The sequence below is a fragment of the Vespula vulgaris genome, chromosome 1 (genome assembly GCF_905475345.1).
Source record: "Vespula vulgaris chromosome 1, iyVesVulg1.1, whole genome shotgun sequence".
NCBI classification, from domain to species: domain Eukaryota; kingdom Metazoa; phylum Arthropoda; class Insecta; order Hymenoptera; family Vespidae; genus Vespula; species Vespula vulgaris.
Window position 1 is genome coordinate 3,594,744 of NC_066586.1, and position 19,129 is coordinate 3,613,872.

Below are 19,129 nucleotides of genomic sequence, written 5' to 3' on the forward strand. Positions count from 1 at the left end.
CATATCGATAAAAATTTTTATCGGCAGAAAGATCTATCGATCGTAATGTACATATAAATAATTAATGAACATCGAATGTTTGTGAGTTGTGACATTAAACGAAACGAATCAACTGTCGTGGAAACATTATTCATAAAAAAAAAGAAAGAAACTAACAAAAAAAGAATAAAAAACAAAAAATAAAATTTGACATTCAAAAGCGAAATTAAAATGATGTGCAAATTTAAGATAAGTTCTTTAAGAGGTTCACGAGCTATGAGATGATACGTCAAAGGGAAAAGTTCCAATTTGATAAAGACTGATATCATTCTTAAGAAGAACCGTAAATGATAGTGGCGCCAGCATGATTCGCTCAGGTAGAAAAAAAAACGTGAGGAAAGAAGAGGGAGGGAGAAAGAGTGTGTATGCGCGTGTGTATGTGACAAAGTTAGAATCTAAGAAAACGAGTTAGAGAGTGAGAGAAGTGTGTGTAAGAGAGAGAGACAGAGAGAGAGAGAGAGAGAGAGAGAGAGAGAGAGAGACAAACAGAGAGAGAGAGAGAGAGAGAGAGAGAGAGAGAGAGACAAAAGGATGAAGAGATAAGAAAGGAGACAGAAAGAGAGTCTTTGCCCCTTCCAAACAAGTACGGTGGCGTGAGCGATCGGCGCAGGCGCACTCGATCGGCTTCAAAGCTTCATGCCGCCAAAATGCATTCACTAGTCAGTCGTGTACGGCCGGTCGCGGAGTACGGAAGGTGAGAGACGCGTTTAACTTTTTATTACTCGTTTATCATCGGACGTTCTCTTCTCACTGTAATATTCTTTATTTTTGTTATTACTTTCTTTCTCGTACACGTATTTAGAATAAATTGTAACATATACGATCTCGAATATATCACCGGCCTTTATCGTGAGTCGATTCAAAGAAATAAAAAAAAAAGAGTCGACTTCTTTAGTTCATCGAAAAAAAAAGAAATATAGAAATAAACTGTCTTTCTCTCTGGTTAGGAAAGAAGGAGGGAGAGAGTGAGATATATATATATATATATATAGAAAGATAGAAGAACTTTTCTCGTGCGTTAAAAAGAAAAAGAAGAAGAGAAGAAAATAAAAAAAGAAAAGGAAAACTAAAAACAAGAAAAGAAACATCGTCAATAGAGATTTAATCTCTACGAGTGTGTCGCGTTTTTTGTGAAGAAAGGGTCAAGTATCAGAAAAAAGGAATCTAGAAATGAGAACACTTATGGAACACCAACTGTCCTGGTTCGCCTTGTTAATGACTGCCTTCTATTCTCGTAAGTATTTTAGTCTCTCGATTCTTTTTGCGAGTGTCAAGGGTAATTGCGTGTCGAGGATGAACGAATGAGAGGACAAGGGACAATAGGGATGATCCGTGAAACGATTCACTTTATTTCGATGTGTGCGTTCGTCGTGTTCTTGCTTGTGATTGGCTTGATGCCCACGTGCTTTTCATCTCTCTCTCTTTCTCTTTCTTTCTTTCTCCCTCGCACGCTCGCGTTCTCTTTTTATATTTTCGTCGACGATCGATGAATTTTGAACGTAGTAAAAATATGAATATCGGGAAGATTGCCTGGGAATCAGAAAGCTGACGTTCGTAGAACGTAAAGCGGAAAGAATTTTTTCTCCTTTCCATCTTACTCTCTTGCGCGCCCTTTTTATTTTATCCGGTGAGACCTTTAACGGTTCAACGCACTAACGAACTAACGAAGGAAAGAAGGAAGGAAGGAAGGAAGGAAGAAACGAACGAACGAACGAACGAATAAACGTGTTCTCAACGAAAATTTGATTTATCCTGTGAAAATAATATTACAAGGGTCTTTGAATTCGATCATATTATTTTTCTTCTTTCACGTAGTTTCAACCTTTATTCTTGTCTATTATTTCTCGTAAGTTTCAAAGAAAATTTGGTACGACATCGTATCTATATCTTTAGAATTAATTCGTGACATGAGAGAAAGATAAAGATGGAGATAGAGGGAAGACGAAAAGATCGAAGGAAGGAAACTGATTCCCAAGCGGAAACGAAACCGAATCTTCCTTCCATAGGCGAAGAAATTCTTTCTTTCGTTCATTGGTTCGACCGAAGCTCACCGGTAATTAGGTTTACCGCAGATCGGGACATTTAATTAACGGACGTGATTGATATCGTTGCGAGGTAAGCGTTTTACGTGAATTTTTCCTATATATTTTCTCTCTCTCTCTTTTTTCCCACCTCTATATCTTTTTAATTTTATTCTACATTAATATTATCGTTTATCGAGTAATATAGATAGATAAAAAAAAAATAAATCAATTGTTTATTCAATGGAAATGATGAAAAATATTATCGAAATATTATCTATCGATTCGTTTCATTGTATCTCATTATCAGTCATCTTCATGTCTCTTTCATATGCAAATGCATAAGTCGTGCATAAATAGCATTGTCATCTCGATTATATGGAACAATGATAAGAAACGTAGAAAGATGCAGAGAAAACGTAACGTCAAAAAACATCTTCCGTACGCAGCTACGCGAAAGACGATAGTTACGCGTCCGTCTATTTTAGTTCACTATTTTGTTGATCATCTTATTTCAACGATCGCCAAGGAATTCCTCTAAAGTGTGCATATATGTATGTGCGTATCTATGTACGTACGTATATACATACTTGATATGCAAGAAACTTGCATACTCTGCGCTCTCATTTTGTATATTTTCAATCGCACGAAATCTTGATGAAATGAAACTTGTTTACAATTCCACAATCGATCGACGTCATTGTAGTATAGGAAACATGTTTTTTTTTAATCTCTATTTATTCATTCTCAGAACTGACCTACGCACGTGTTACATCGTTACGTCCTTGAATACAATCTCAAATGAAGTTACATTACGCGCAATTTCCCAATACATCGTTAATTCTATAAACAAATAAACTTTCGTACTATTCATGGAAAACGAACACGCCACGTTTATTTGAGTTCTCATGAAGATATATATTTCCAACGATCTTGTTTCGTGTGCAAAGAAATTTTGGGGATTTCATTGAATAAAATAAAAGTCGTATTTAAATGTAAATAATAGATTAGAAAGGAGATGAGAAAGTGGATAAACGTTTCGTCTTTTGAAAGAGTAAATAAACAACAATTATTAAAACAATTGTATAAAAGGAACGTAAACACAACGTAAATAATTTTTCTTGCAAACCGCACAAATAATCACGCTCGCAACAAGTATTTCTTTTTATTCGTCTCCGGACGCAGCTATCTCGCGCCGTAATATTTGTGAATTCCGCTTGTAAAACTTTACGCTTCTTATAATTAACACGGATTATCCTTGCAATTTGGATGTCTCTTACGACCACATATATTCATTCATTATGGAAAATATATTCTCTCTCCACGAAAATTGTATTTCCGACTGTGTGAAGAATGAATTCCATCGTGTCACTAAAATATGGAAAATCTGGACATTTTTCATTTGCCTACAAAAATTCGTAAATTATGGAAGCGTAACAGCTGGATGAGATCTTAAAAAAAAAATAAAAGAAATTGCGTGGCAGGGAAATGTCAAAAAAAAAAAAAGGAAAAAAAAGCAAAAATGAAGATACGTGCCGAGATGACTTAAAAATAACGTAGAGAAAAAAAGAGAAGTGAAAACAAATCGTTTCATTATCACATACGGATCACGCGAAACGTTATTATGAAAAGAAAACAAAAAATAGAAAAAAAGAAAAAGAAAATAATCGTACTTATGATATTTCGTTAGAAGAAATATATATATATATATATATATATATATATATATATGTATATATATAAAACAGAAAAGTATTCTCGCGTATCCCTTAGAAATGTGACTCGCGTCTGCTATAACGACCCATTTTCCACGTAGTCTGGTATCGGAGAATAAGAAGGAGGACGAGTTAGCGAAATACTTTTCCTTATAAATCGCGTCAAGTTCGACGACAGTCGTAGATTGAAAAGAAAAAGATAGAGGCGGGGTAGATGATGGTGATGGTGGTAGTGATAAGTAGAGGGTAAAGAAAAAAGTACGATGATATAAGAGAAAGACGAAAGGTACGAGAAAGTTAAAAGAGAGGTAGGGGAGAGAGGAGGGGACGAAGAAGAGGCAGCCCTTGGATCGTTCTAGAAGGATCGTTTTAGAACGATCTCTCGCGATTTTCTCGTGGAGCGATCTCGAAATAGCGCGGCGCTTAGGCCACGTGGGTGAGTCTCTCCGTTACATCGTACGAGATGACGTAGCAAGCTCCGATTGGACGATCGAATGGGCGTGCGCCTTGGCTCACTTCGCTCGTGTACACACTTGCAACACGCTCACGCACACAGATAAATATACGAATAAGGTAGATGTGTGTTAAAACGGACGGCGAAAGGCAAGTCGATTGGATAGGTATGTGTCTTCTCTGCGTATGTATATGCGTGTCTATAGATGTGTATAAACAAGTTGCTGTTAATGTGTCGTAGCTGGCACGCATCGTCTCTCGCATCAAAGTTTTTTCCTTCTTCGTTCTTCAATTTTATCTTTTTCTCTCCCATTCTCTCTCTCTCTTTCTCTAACGCACACGCGCGCGCGCTCTTCTCTTCGTCTAGTTTATTGTAAGGACCCACTGGAGGCCAGTTTATCTCGAGGCGCATTCCTCGCAGAGTTAGGTCGAGCCCTCCCCTCTATGTCTCTCTCACTCTCTCTCTCTCCCTCTCCCTCTCTCCTTCTCTCCTTCTCTGTCTTTCTCTCTCTCTCTCTCTTTCTCTCTTCGTCTAACCGGTTTCATGTAGCTCCCAGACGGACGTCCGGCCGTTCATTCCCCGTCTCCACAAATTCCTCGCTTGGTAACGTCATCGGACGCCATTGACCGCGTCTCTTTGGCTCCTACGTCACCATCGGCATCATAGTTCACATATGTATGTATAATTGATCATATACATATGTATAAACGCATGTATTTATAAACGTTTTTTGATATCCATGAATATTGAGAGTTAAAAGTCTCTCGTTCTATTAGAAAAACTGAATGATTCGATTCACAAAAAGAAAACGAACGATATTTCAAGAGTGCAAGCCTGTATGATAAGAAAATAGAAAAGAGAAAAAAAGAAAGTAGGATCGATGAAATCGGTCTCGTCCTTTCTTTCTTCTTTTTTTTCGTTTTTTTTTTCCCACGACGAGGAGAACACGTTCGGAAATGTGTACCTCGGCATACCGAGGGGATGCCTTCGAAAGTCTGCTTTCGTAGGATATCAAGTGGAATATATACCTACTATCCCGAGGGAATTCCCTTGCACGGAGCGAATTAGTTGGCTCCGAAGCCACGAATCCTCTTTGGGCCAACCAAGCGGACGTTGGCAGAGGTCAGTTCATCGAGAAAGAGAGATAAAGAGAGAGAGAGAGAGGGAGAGAGAGAGAGAGAGAGAATTCTTACTTTCTTTCAAAGCAAACAGTTAACCGACTTCGTAAAATACATTTGGAACTTTCGGTAGCGGATTTTCTCTTACGTAAGTAGCTGCGCTTAATTAAGCCTCTAAACAACAACGTTAAGAAAGTGTACGAGCCACTGAGTGCGAAGAGAGAGAGAGAGAGAGAGAGAGAGAGAGGGAGTGAGACAGGAAGGGAGAGGGAGTCTGGCCTTAACGAGTTTGCCAGCGTAAGATGAGAAAAAAGAAGCAAGAACGAGCTTCGATCGTACCTCTATCTAAAGCCTATTCGTTCTCATTCCTTCGATCTTCTCTTCCTATTTTTCTTACTCTTTTCATACTTATTATTCGAGAGAAAAAAAAGAGAGAGAGAGAGAAAGAGAGGGAGAAATCGCTGCAATGAAAAGTAACACGTTATCACGGCTGCTCATCGTGGTTCATTCCTACTATGTATTCTGAACCATGAAACCTTGAGTAGAGTGATAATAATCATCCTTTGATTTATATCTAATTTTATTATTATTCTTTTTCTTTCATTTTCTTTTCTTTTCTTTTTTGTTATTTTTCTTTTACATCTGGAGACTGTAGATAAGAAAAGATTAATTTATATTAGCCGCATATAAATTTTAAATACCTACCCTTACTGTAATCTAATGGGTTTTAAATTAACGTGTATCATTCCATAAGAAAATTACCGGGGAATATGAACTTATAACAATATTTATAAAAATGAAAGACCAACCGCAGATATATTATTCGATACGATAAGATAAGGAAAATGATTGTGCATTCGTCATCCGAACCATTAGTTACATCGACACATTTACTTACTTGTAGGGTGGTCCGTTTTCGACGAGACCGCAACCTCGTCCGATGTATTACGAATATATTTTCTAAAATTCGTTCTCTGCAAACGAGATAGAGAAAAGCGGAAACCGATGGATCTTCCGGATATATCGCGGTATTCCTCTCTTTTGGCTATACGTTTTAGCAAATACGACTTTAGCTATATTTCTGTATATGTATATGTTATATATATATATATATATATATATATATATATATATATATATATACACACATACTATACATATACATATAGCCATAAATCGCGAATAGCGTTGAAACTGGCGGCAAACGAAGCGGCAGGATTTTGGAAAAACGTTATCGACAATCTCTCTTCCTCACTCTTTCTCTCTTTCTCTCACTATTTCTCTTTATCTCTCTCTTTCACTCGAACGTGCTAAAACATGTACGTACGCACGAACTGTAACCTGTACGAGGAAAAGTTTATCGAGTTTTCGCGTCCGCTCGTGGCGAATTATCTTCGTTAGCGCGCATGTCATCGATAGAGTGCACAGGTTGGCGAATATCAAAAGCTCTTTTTCCTTTCTCTCTCTCTCCCTCTCTCTCTCTCTCTCTCTCTCTCTCTCTCTCTCTATCTCTATCTCTATCTCTATCTCTCTGTACTCCGATATGTCACAGTTCAAAGGAGATGAGAATATTCGCGGTGTAACGTGTCATAAGCGAGATTTATTATCATCATTGTTTAGTTTATCGTTTGCTATAATGCTCAAAGAGATAACGCTTAGAGCGTTACGTTTGTTAACGAAATGATATCGATCATTGGACAAAGGGAATCGGAAGATCAAATTAACATAATATATCATACTTCAACATCTCTCTCTTCTCTTTTTCTCTCCTTCTCATCTATCTAGATCCTTTCTTCTTTCTTATTGAAAAACTCATAAGAAATGCGATTTCTAAGAGATTAAAAATGATCGTGGAAAAGCGTTGATTTTTAGAAAATTTCATTAAGTTGAGAAAAGCCATGGATGAAATTTGATTTTCTTTAAAGAGACGAAACGAGAAAGAGAAATGGAGAGAGCGAGAAAGAGAGAGAAAGAAAAGAAAACTCGAGAGTGATCCTGCGTGGTTGAGAAACGTCAAAGGAAAGCAGCTTCCTTTAACGTTATAAGATGGAGAAAAGGGGGAGAACATATCTCCCTTCCGGTTTTCACACTTCTCTTTCTCTCACCCTCTTTTTCCTTCTCTTTCTCTCTTTCTCTCTTTCTCTCTCTTCCTTTTACTCTTTCATGGTCCTTCGGAATTTCCCTTGGAAATATCTAGCGATCCCTAGGAAAAGTAACGCGACATGACGTCGTTCTAGTCATATCGTCGTATCGTTCAAAAGCGTCGAACTGAAACGACGAAGACGTCGTTAGTTTATCCTTCTCTCTCTCTCTCTTTCTCTTTTCCTTATTCCTATATATTTTATTTTATCTCATCTCGTCGCTTTATATCCATATTTTATCGTATAATTTGTTATTTTATATAATTATCTTCTTTTTCTCGTTAACTAAACGGTAATAAAGTATTAACGTCACTTCCGCCACTGGTTGATCTTCCCGATTAGTTCAATAGGAAGTGGATCAATTGATGACGTACTATTCGATTCACTAAATTATCTCACGTTTTGAATCAAGGTCGAACGAAACAAATTTCACCCACATGAATATAATTTCACCCATGATACTTTTTCTACTTGATATTTTTTGTTTTAGTAAATGTATGACGAAACTCGTTTCATTTCGTGAGATTATTATCAATTATTAAGTATCTGAATTGGATACAATTTAAATGAAAGAACTTTCCTTTTTCCTTTCTTCTCTTTGTCTATCACTCTCACTATCTCTCTCTCTCTCTCCCCCTCTTTTTATCTATCTCTATCTACATCTCTCTTTCTTTTACTTTTAAGTTATCGTATAAAATTTTTAATGATTAAGAATCGTGGCGTGATATGACGTGGCATCATACGATGGTGATGTAAGTAACGTGATTCAATAACACATTTGTGTTAAGTTGTACAGAAAGGTATATACATACGTACATATATATATATATGTATATTTACACTATCAAATATTTATGAACCATTCGAAAAATTTTAATATTTAAATTGCCACTAAATAAACTATACAAATTATCTCTTAAATTGTAAATAACGCATATAATTATTGAATGAATTTAATCTTATCTATAAATTTTATATAATTATAAATTATATCATGTATGTAACGTAGTGAAACGGAAGCAAACGAAATCGATGAATAGACGACCTTACTGCAGATGTTTTTAAATATTGATATATGAAAGGTAATTCTTTATCATATACATATATATGTCCAAATTATCGTAGATCTATTTTATGAATGTACGTAAAGATACACAAACATCTACATCAATAATTACATATCTGAACATAAATAGAAATTTGATTAACACCAGACCGAAAAGAAAACAAAACAGAAATTAGAAGTTAAAAATATTAATGTAAACATCCGTTCGTGTATTATATAACACAGATATATCATATAAAAATAAAACGTGTATTTATATATAGTAGTTATAAATTTGGAATCGAAATATGCGAATTCCATGGTATGTAGAAAAGTCGTATATACACTTCTATGTGCATGCGCGTTCCTCTCCATCTTTCCTCCTTCCCTCCCTCTCTCTCTTTCTCTCTTTCACACAGATACACATCTATACGTATGCACTCTCGTTTTGCGTAAGCTAAGCACGCTTGGGTATATGTGCAAGTCAGTCTCTGGTTGACCGCGTGCAAAGGTGCGTAAAAGAGAAAGAGAGAGAGAGAGAGAAATATGGGAGAGAGAGAGAGAGAGATATGGGAGAGAGAGAGAGAGATATGGGGGCAAGAGAGAGAGAGAGAAAGAGAGAGAGAAACAGACACATAGATAGAGACGGAGAGAAAGAGAAAGAGAGAAAGGTGTAGCACCGCAAACTACGAGGGGAAAGACGCGTATTTATAACGAGACGGGAACATCGTACGATGCCGGTACGACCAATCGGAAGGCATTTCGTGGTCTGGCCTTGCGGCTCGCTTCCCTCGCGGTCGCGCGCGTGTGAACGAGCGTGAACGAATAACGCACCGGGAAACGTGAAAAGCCGCTAATAAAAGTATTTTATGATAAGAATGAGATATCCGTTAATTTATTCGCTTTTTAAAATTCCGTAATTTTCCTTTTTTTCCCTGATACAATATGAAATAGTTTTTACTAATTTTTATCTTTTTTGTTAATTTTTTTTCTTTGACAATTAAGAGAACATTACGTATGCAACGTGTATGCATATGTGCATTTACATAGATGTGATAATGATCGTAAAAAGAAATTATTGAGAAACCGAGTTGATAATTATTATCGCCCAGAAATGTTTGTACATATATGTACGTGATTGACAATTGAATCACTTTCACAGACTATATATATATATATACATATAGTCTGTGAAAGTGATTCAATTATATATATATATATATATATATATATATATATATATATATATATATATATATATAGCTAGATATTGAATGTTTTATGAAACATTTAGTGATTATTGTAGAAAAAAGATAAATAAATAGATAACAATAATGTGGACTGAAGATTTCTATTTTTTAATAACTCATTAATTTTACATTAAATAGTAATATATAAAAAGAGAGTGTAGATAATTGCTAATGATATGTATAGGTTCTTCAAATTTGTGTTTATCCATCCGACGATTGAAATCGACAGAGTCGATAGTGGGAGGGCATGTATGTATGTCTCCGGGTCATAAGTTATCGGGTTCAAGTCCATGGAGTCGATAGATGTCGGTCAACTGAAACAATTAATTTCAAATTTATTTTATGTCGTGATAATGTTGTCTAAAGAAGTGAGAAAGATGAGTCAAATTGTTATCAAAGTAGTAATAGTAAATAAACATATAGAAATTAAGAAAGAATTATCAATTTTTATGAATAAAGTATTTCTTTAAATAATACAAATTCAGATCGACAATTGGATTCATTATTTATTTATTTGAAATGAATTTTTCTTTTTAATAACATAAAGGCATTTAATTTATATAAAAATGATATATGAATATGCAGGAAACGAAATTTGAAAAAAATGAAACAAGAAGACCTGTGGCAAACATTTATATTGCTTATAATCCTTTAAGATTTTTTTTCTCTTTCTCCCTCCCTTCCCCTCTCTCTTCCTATCTTTCTTCTCTGCACAAGGAATTTGGCTCGCTTTATTTCCAAATATCGTAGAATCGCTTCGTGCATAGTTTCGTTATACATTTTTCGCTACGGGTGAAACTATTCGAGTAGATATCTCTAACGGCAATGTAGGAGACGTGAAATTTAATCGAGCACGTTAGCCAGCGACTTCGCTTCGGGACGACGAAGTTTGAGTTATTTTAGATAGACGTCGGAAATCGAAGGACCTTTAGGGAAACAATGAAAAACTGTTATTTCCACCGTTAGAAATTCCATTTCCAAGGAATTTCTTTAAACGTGAAAATTGAGACATAGTAGATAAAAGGAAAAAAAAGTATTCGTCAAAATGTATGACAATTTTCATTTTTATTTAAGCTAAGTGAATCATCACAGGTAATTAAGTAGACGCAAAGGAAATGCTGTTTTCACAGTCATCAATTATATTCCTCGTAATATATTTGAAAGGAAATAGTTTGGTACTCGACTTTTTCCTCTCCATAAAATTATTTGCCGAACTCTCAAGTAATATTTAAATTCTCACCAAAGTTGCCCCCACCATTCCTCATTCTCCTTTTGAATCCCTTTATCCATCGCGTTACTTTCACCCATAAAACGCTTGAAAGCGTTTTCTTAAATCTCCCTTAGTTTACATTTTCCTGCGTTTTATAAGATCTTGGTAGTAGTCAACGTGTTTACCATATAGCGATGGGATTCTCGTTAAAGGAAGAACATTTTTAAAGTTCGAACCGTTCCTCCTTCTTAGACTTATAGTGAAACTTTTCGGAGACCAATAAACGTAGTGTATGTGGTACGTTTATTAAATCTATCGTAGAGAAGGAGAAAATATAAAAGAAGACTTCTACGATGATGACTATAAGGAAAGAGATAGAAATACAATGATATATATATATATATATATATATATATATATATATATATAGAGAGAGAGAGAGAGAGAGAGAGAGAGAGAGAGAAAGAGAGAAAGAAAGAAATTTCTTCTTTTAAGTTAGGTGAACACACGTAACAAGCATCTTCGATTGTCGTCGATAAAGGAAAAAGCGAGAAAATGAAAGAGAGAGAGAGAGAGAGAGAGAGAGAGAGAGAGAGAGAGAGAGAGAGAGAAAGAGAGGATGAGCGAAAAGCAGTCTATCTATCGACTCTAGAGTCTAGAGAAATAGGTTTACAGGTTGGCTCACATTGATGCTCCGGGTCACGATCTAGCGATTCCCTCGTGAACGGATCATCCTGCGTCAGCTTCGAAAAGCGGGTTCTACTCGTCGTTCTCGCTACGTCGAGGAGATAACACAAAAATAACAATGCGATCGTTCTTCTCTCTTCTCGCGAATCGATGAATTTGCACCGAACGATAGAATAAGAGAAAAAGAGAAAGAGAAAAAGGGAGACAAATAAATGAAGTTTCGTCGACGTATTTGTATACATATATATATATATATATATATATATATATATATATATATTTGTATATATATATGTGCGTGTGTACACACACATACATGCGTGTGCGCGCCCACGCACATAGACATATATCAAGCCTTTGGCACCCATCGGCGAATTGACGCGTTATCAGCACGTTGATTAACGACCCGAATGTTTCCGCGATCGAATACGTTCTCACGATTTTGATCACCATAGGTGCATGGTGAAAAACAAATATATAGGGTGTTCAATTTAACTTTACCGTCATAAATACATCCAATATTTTTTTCCTTGAATTTTTCTATAAGTGTATATATGGTTAAAGAAATGCGAAAGTCTTTTGAAATCTCAGAAAATATGATCTCGAAGAAAATGTTTCGCCTTTCGTAAGATTTATCATCTCTATTCGAACAGCTTCTTTTCAAGACAATTTTTTATAATATTAAGAGCACAGGAGAGGTATCAGGATAGTCAAGATAAATGGGACACCTCGTGTATACGCGTAGGAAGAGAGCGAGAGAGAAAGCCAAAAAGAAAGAAAGAGAGAGAGAGAGAGAGAGATGGAAAGAGAGAACAAATCGCGTTCAGTCTCTTGTTTATTAAACCCGATCTTTCTCGTGTGAAAATCTCAAACGATCACGGAGATATAGATATATACGTATATCAAATTCGGAAAATTCTTTTTTTCGAAATTTCTCGTTATCGATACGAAGAACAAATTTATTTATTAACCGATGTTCGATGTATATGAGTCATACGATAATAATAAAACATTAAGCTAGTCGTGAAATTCGTTGTATCTTCGTTGTTTTAGAGTATTTTTTATTAATATCGTATATAACCATCATAACGTGTTAGAATTTTTTAATATAACGTCGAGAATTGTAGGTGTATGAAACGTAACGGTGCAGAAAACGGTGGGTTGCAATATATTTGATGCGATGCACTTTTATGCGCCCTTTTCCATCACAATGGACGAACTAAATTTTCTGAGAATATAGTCGGAAGATTTCTCTACGTAATACAGATAACGCGGTCGCGATATATCATTCCGTTGGAACGATTTGCCAAAGGTACGATGTTGGAAAATACCGAGCGTCTAGGTATATGTAAAAGTGTCGGAGTTGGTGCTGCTGACGCTGTCGGTGGTCTCGCATAAATAATGATCCTTCGGCATGGCTGATCCATTTGCGTACGGTCTTCTTATAATGGCAAAGGTATAATACACTTTATTGTTGAAAAGTGAAGAGCAGCGAGAAAAAAAGAAAGAGACGCAATAGTTCTCATCAATTCATCTTTCTTTTTATCAACATTAATTGATATCGTATGTTTTTCTTTTTCTTTTTTGGTCTTTTTCTTTTTTTTTTAACTATCCTTTTCTCACTTTCATTAGTAAATGTAAATGATTTGAATACAACACACGTCATATAAAATAAACATAGAGAATGAGCAAACAATTAATACCATATAAAATCAAATTAATATCCACGTAAAGTGACTTTATATTTATTAATTAAAGGGGGTAATAGTCTTTGCATGAAACATTTTGTGTTATTAATAACAAAGCCACAAAGCTATCAGCAAGTTCGCATTAATCGTTTCATTAAAATTGATTTTTGATAGAAATCATTAAACACTTATCTCAGCTAGCGTAATTATCGAGTGAAATGATCTTTTATTTGCATGCGTTAAAACGATCGCATTGGGAATAAAATATTCGAAATGAATTCATAAACGGATATATGGATATGTGAAACATTTCTCTAAAATCAATAATTAAAATATTATTCAATGTAACAATAATCAAATTATTTTTTATTTCTCTATATTTTTAATTATTCTTTACATACGCATAAATCAACCAACGGATAACATTGACAAATATCAAAGATCTTTATCGAAATCTCATCGATCCTTGTTAAACGCAATTACGTATCCCATTTACTTCGTAAATCTTAGGATAATTGTAGGTACGATTAATCAGAGTAAGTAAAACGTAGGTGTTAATATCAGAGAGTGTCCTTCGAGGGTATAGGTAAAGTGGGCGAGTGAGAGAGAGAGAGAGAGAGAGTGAGAAAGAGAGGTAGAGGAAGAGAGAAAGAGATAGGGAATAGGAGGGAGAAAGGAAAGGTCGAAATACACACGACACGGGTCCTCGAGAAGGAGAAGTGGCCAAGCTGTAAAAGGATGTAGTTGGTTGCATAGATGCAGGCGTTGAGAATTAACTAATGCCCAGTCGCATAATGCGCTCGTAATTTCGCTTTTCTCTGGGGAGCCATAACGCTGCCAAGGGATGCACTTTAAAATGGTGCTCGACTTTATGGACCTGTCGACGAAATGTTATACGCACATATATTTATATACACACCTGTATGTACATATGTATATGGATGTAAAAGTGATAGTGTGTAGAGAAAAAGAAAGAGAGAGAAGGAGAAAGAGAGAGAGAAAGCACTAGCGCACCACCCCCATGAAAAACGTTCGCACGCGCGCTCGCAACACAAAAGCGCAACTACCGACTCGTCCGACCGTTACTCCAGTAATTAACGCGCGAATGAAGATGAAACGGACGATTGTTCGCGTTTTCCTGCTACTTCCGTTCTTTCCTTCCTTCCCTTCTTCCTTCGTTTCTTGCTTTTTTTCTATATCTTTCTCTCTTTTTCTCTGTCTCTCACTCCTCTCGCTTTTTTTTCCTTTTCGTTTTTCCTTTTCGCTTTTTCTTTTTCTTTCCTTCATACACTCAGAGATTATCCCTCTCTCCTTTATCACCCACTTTTTTCTGCCTCCCCCTTCTTCTTCTTTCCTCCCTTATCTCTTTTCATTACACCGATATACGCAAGCACCTTTCGTCTCTTAACACTTCTCTTCGATATGTTTTTTTCGATACCCCATCGTACACCACAATTTTTGCCTTCCCTTGCCACGAAACCATTACGTTTCTCTCTGTTTCTCTCTATCTCTCTTTCTTTCTCTTTTTATCCTTATATTACTTCAACGGAAATGCATTACGGATCGAGTATCGGTAATATCTCTTTCGTGATGACTTGCATGAGAAACTCTTGGCTCGAGAGAGTGATAAGAGAGAGAGAGAAAGAGAGAGAAAGAGAGATCGTTCTTCGAGATGCTTTTTGAATTGATCGTTGGCGTTGTAACGCGATATCTCGGTCATCCTTTTATAGAAATGGGATTATATCGAAGCTTTAGTAAATGATATATATGTACACACACACACACACACACACATATAGATATATACTTAGTAAGAAATCATATTTATAATTAACGTAGATATATACTTACATGTACATAGATATATCTACATGGATGCATTCCTTAAAATTGAAACGTTTCCTTTATAACTAAAATTAATTCGGTACGACGAGTTAGCGAATTACAAGTAGCTACTACTTAGCTACGTATTGTATTCATTTACAATCTCAAGAGGAGACGATGTTCTCGAGCAGAAATACCTTATATGTTACGTTTCAAATTCTCTTCCTTTCTCTCTCTCTCTCTCATTCTAGGTTGTTCGCTCGTTAGACGACCGCAGTTTCCGCACGAGATCCTTTGGCTTGTTATAGTGTCGTAAGCAAAACTAACACGTCGGACGAGTAACGTTTCAACGTTAATCATTGTCAACGAGATCTCAAAGTTTTCCCTTTAAAAAGAAACGTAGATTTTTTTTCGACGTACGTCGATCCTACGATCGTCATCATGATCGAATCGAAAACGTGTTTTAAATTTTTCATGACAGCTACGTTTACTATTCGTCCAGTTGTCTTCATTAATAGAAATCATAGTCCGTCGAATTTTCCAATTGCGAATTCACCTGGAAAAATACAATCGACAGACGCGAGAATAATGCGTTCACATTCACACGAACTTCACACTCATATAAGTCAGCTATATTTGTTCGCTTTTTATTGACGTGCCATACTAAACCTTTAAATATTATTCAGGAATTTATACTACTCCTTGATAAAACGCATTCCCATTTATATTCGATGGAAAATAAAAATGGATTTTTTTGATTAACACATTTCTTATATCGTATGAAAGTTTACTGCAGGTATGTTTTTTATTTAAATCGTATATATTTATTATATATAATTCATTATTAATTATATATATATATGTAATTATTATCATTTGTTATTTATTAAAAGTTACGATATTTATAAAGATCAAATATTATACATTTTCAATAGTTCCATTACTTATAAACTAGATTACGACTCATCTCGATTTATTTTTATTACTTACTATTTCAACTTAGTGTTCGAAGTTAAAAGATTTTTCCAAGGATTTCAATTTTTTTACAATACTCTAACGTGATAGAAAGCATGAAGCAAATATCGTTTTACGATATTGTTAGGCCGGGTACTCGAACGAGATTACAAACGAGAGAAATTGAAGGACAAAAGAAAGAGAGGGAAGGAGAAAAGAAAGAGAGAAATAGAGAGAGAGAGAGAGAGAGAGAGAGAGAGAGAGAGAGAGAGAGAGAGAAAGAGAAAGAGAAATAAAAAGTTGGTGAAGAAGGGAGTACTTTTGAAAATCGACGATAAAAGCACTCGATGAGTTCTTGATGATAAAGAAAAAGGGGAGTGACGGACAGGTCGTCGACTAGAAAATCCACCTTTATTTTTCCTTCTCCACCTATTCCTTCCTTTTTATTCTCTCCTTTTCCACTCTTTTCGATCGACGATCGATCTCTTTTATTTTCCACGGATCCTTTGTCTTTCTTCAGACATAATCCTCTTCCTTTCTAAGTTTACCATTGTACCTACGTCCTCGGCAAACATTAATTCCGTTCGTTCCGTGCTGGGAGAGACGAGGTTCGTGAGGTCGAGACGATCATTAAGATAACGAGACTTTTTTTCTCGATCTCTTGATAAAACTTACCAAGATTTATTCGATATAAGTCCCATACGAGAAAGAGAGAGAGAGAAAGAGAGAGGGAGGAGGGAAGTAAGAGAAAGAAAAAGAAGAAAGAAGTAGTGAAGAAGATAAGTATCCAAAAAGATTATTGAAAAAAAAGAACGGACCATCTTAAACTAAACTAAAACCGAAACAAAAAAGAAGAAAAAGAAAGAAAAGAAAACAGAGAGAAAGATAGAAAGAGAAAAAGATTCATTTGCTAAAGTACACGCTAACGATCGTCATTCGCTAAATAAACGATCGAACGAATACGCGGACAGTAAATTTGTCGATTGATGAAGTCGTAGAAGGAAACTGAGTTCCTCTTTCATGATGATTTACCGGTAGCGGAAACGTAGAGATTAAATGAATCTATAACCGGCTCGAGTACAGATAGGTATCCAGAGTAGCCAAAGTCGTGAGTTTGACGTAAAACTGAAGAGGAGAATAATCCTCTTAAAGCTTTCTCTTTCTCTCTACCTTTATCCCTTACCCTCTCTCCTTTTTCTCTCATGATCTCGATCTAGATCTATCTTTTGCGTTTACACTGCATCAAGAGTTCCAGACTCGAGTGCATGCCGTTGGGCAAGAGTGTGCGAAGAAGTACGCGCGATTCGGTGCATTCGCTTCTCGTAACTTCTATCTATGTGTATATGCTCTTAATGTGTGAGGAAGCGTGTATGTGTTTGTATACGTGTATGTGTATGTGTGTAGAATGCCCTATCCGTACTATCGAAGCCGTCCGAGAATCGATTGAACGATCATTGCCCGCTGATCGTCACCGCTTGCTAGAAGTCCTCTCACAAACACACACATGCGCGTAAACACACAGACACATAGAAACACGTATACTCTGTCTTTCTGTCTGTCTCTCTTATACCCATTGCCAATCCATTTTGTCTCTCTCTCTCTTTCTCTCTCTCTCTCCTCCTCCCTCTTGGTATCTCTATATCTCTATCTCTTTCTCTATCTCACTTCCTCGCTCAGTCACCACCACCCGTTTCGGCCCTCTCCAATAATTTAGATAGTTTGTAATTAAATTTAATGACGCTCGTCGTTGGAGCCTCGAGGGACCTAGCCTGGCTCGTACTCGAATTTCCCTCGAAATTCATCGTACGAAAAGCGCGTTGTCGCACGCATGCGCGCCACTGCTTGTGAATTTAATTTCATTAATCTTATCTCTCTTTCTCTTTTCAAACCTAATAATATTATTTACTTATCAAAATTATTTTGTTCTTTCTAAGAACAAACTATTAAATAATAGTAATAATTTTAACTGGAAAATAAAACAGGCTATGTGGAAAATAACCTGTTCGTAAATTATCTTAAGCATTCATAGGACGCGTGTCAAGGTCAATCGTAATTAAAATATTTATGTAATCGCAACATTCGTTTAACTAGAATGTTTGCTTTTTGTCAAGTCTGTTTCTTCATCCTCGTTTTCCTTATCTTTTGAAACGGACAAGAGTCAGTTATGTATTACCTCATAAGAATTGATTATTATAAATTATTATTGAGAAATTATTTGATTTCTGTCACACTTGGAAAATCGTTACTTCTATTTTTTTTTGTTTTTGAACGATATTTCAAAGAAATGTTTCGATGAAATAGTCATTATCGCTCTAAAATAACTTTTCATTCGTTCTACGTAACAAATATAAAGAGAAATTGATTGGAATCGAATTTATTTATTCGTTTAATGAATTTTTCTTCGAGAAACATGACGTCGACTAATTAGAAAGCTTAATACGTAAGACTAATTAATAACGAGATGTAAAACGTGCGATAGAAATTTTAGGAAGGTTTCGTGGTAGATACATAGGTACCTAGCTTGAATAGGTACTTCGTAAATTATGCAACGCGCTAATGCGTTCGGGAGAATTAGACGATATTATGCAAAGTTCACGTTTGATAATGATCGCTTCGAAATAAATTAATCGTCGGCCGGAGGTTCATCATCCATACCGACCTGAAAGAGTAGACGTACGCGCCCCGCTTAATTTATTTAATTGGGGAAAATGGCCGGCGGACGCTGTAAAAAGAGACTCGTGCGACCGTATTCGACGGGATGACAGGCAACGTTTCCAACCCTTTTATAGCGTTTAATTTAACGCTCGCTCATCGTGAAATACTAAATTGCAATGTCGATTTCACTGAAAACTTTCTTTCTAAAGAATTCAAAATAACACGATCTTTAATATTAGTAGAGAATTATCCGAAATTTCGAATTATTTGTGCTTTCTGCTTTTCAAAAGATCAGCGGTATATTAACGAATATAGAAAATTTTGTACA

General features: G+C 35.8%; 1 protein-coding gene and 1 long non-coding RNA gene across 2 annotated transcripts in view; both read left to right on the forward strand.

Moving 5' to 3' along the window:
- The window catches only part of LOC127071237 (uncharacterized), a 220,056-nt gene that overhangs the window by 186,456 nt on the left and 14,471 nt on the right, over positions 1 to 19,129 (forward strand). The window lies entirely within an intron of this gene.
- Positions 691 to 19,129, forward strand: part of LOC127071188 (uncharacterized) — a 32,910-nt gene continuing 14,471 nt past the window's right edge. The window contains exon 1 of the mRNA XM_051010162.1: positions 691 to 1,273. Coding sequence (XP_050866119.1) covers positions 1,210 to 1,273 — 64 coding nt within the window. The 5' untranslated portion in view covers positions 691 to 1,209. The remainder of the gene's footprint in view (positions 1,274 to 19,129) is intronic.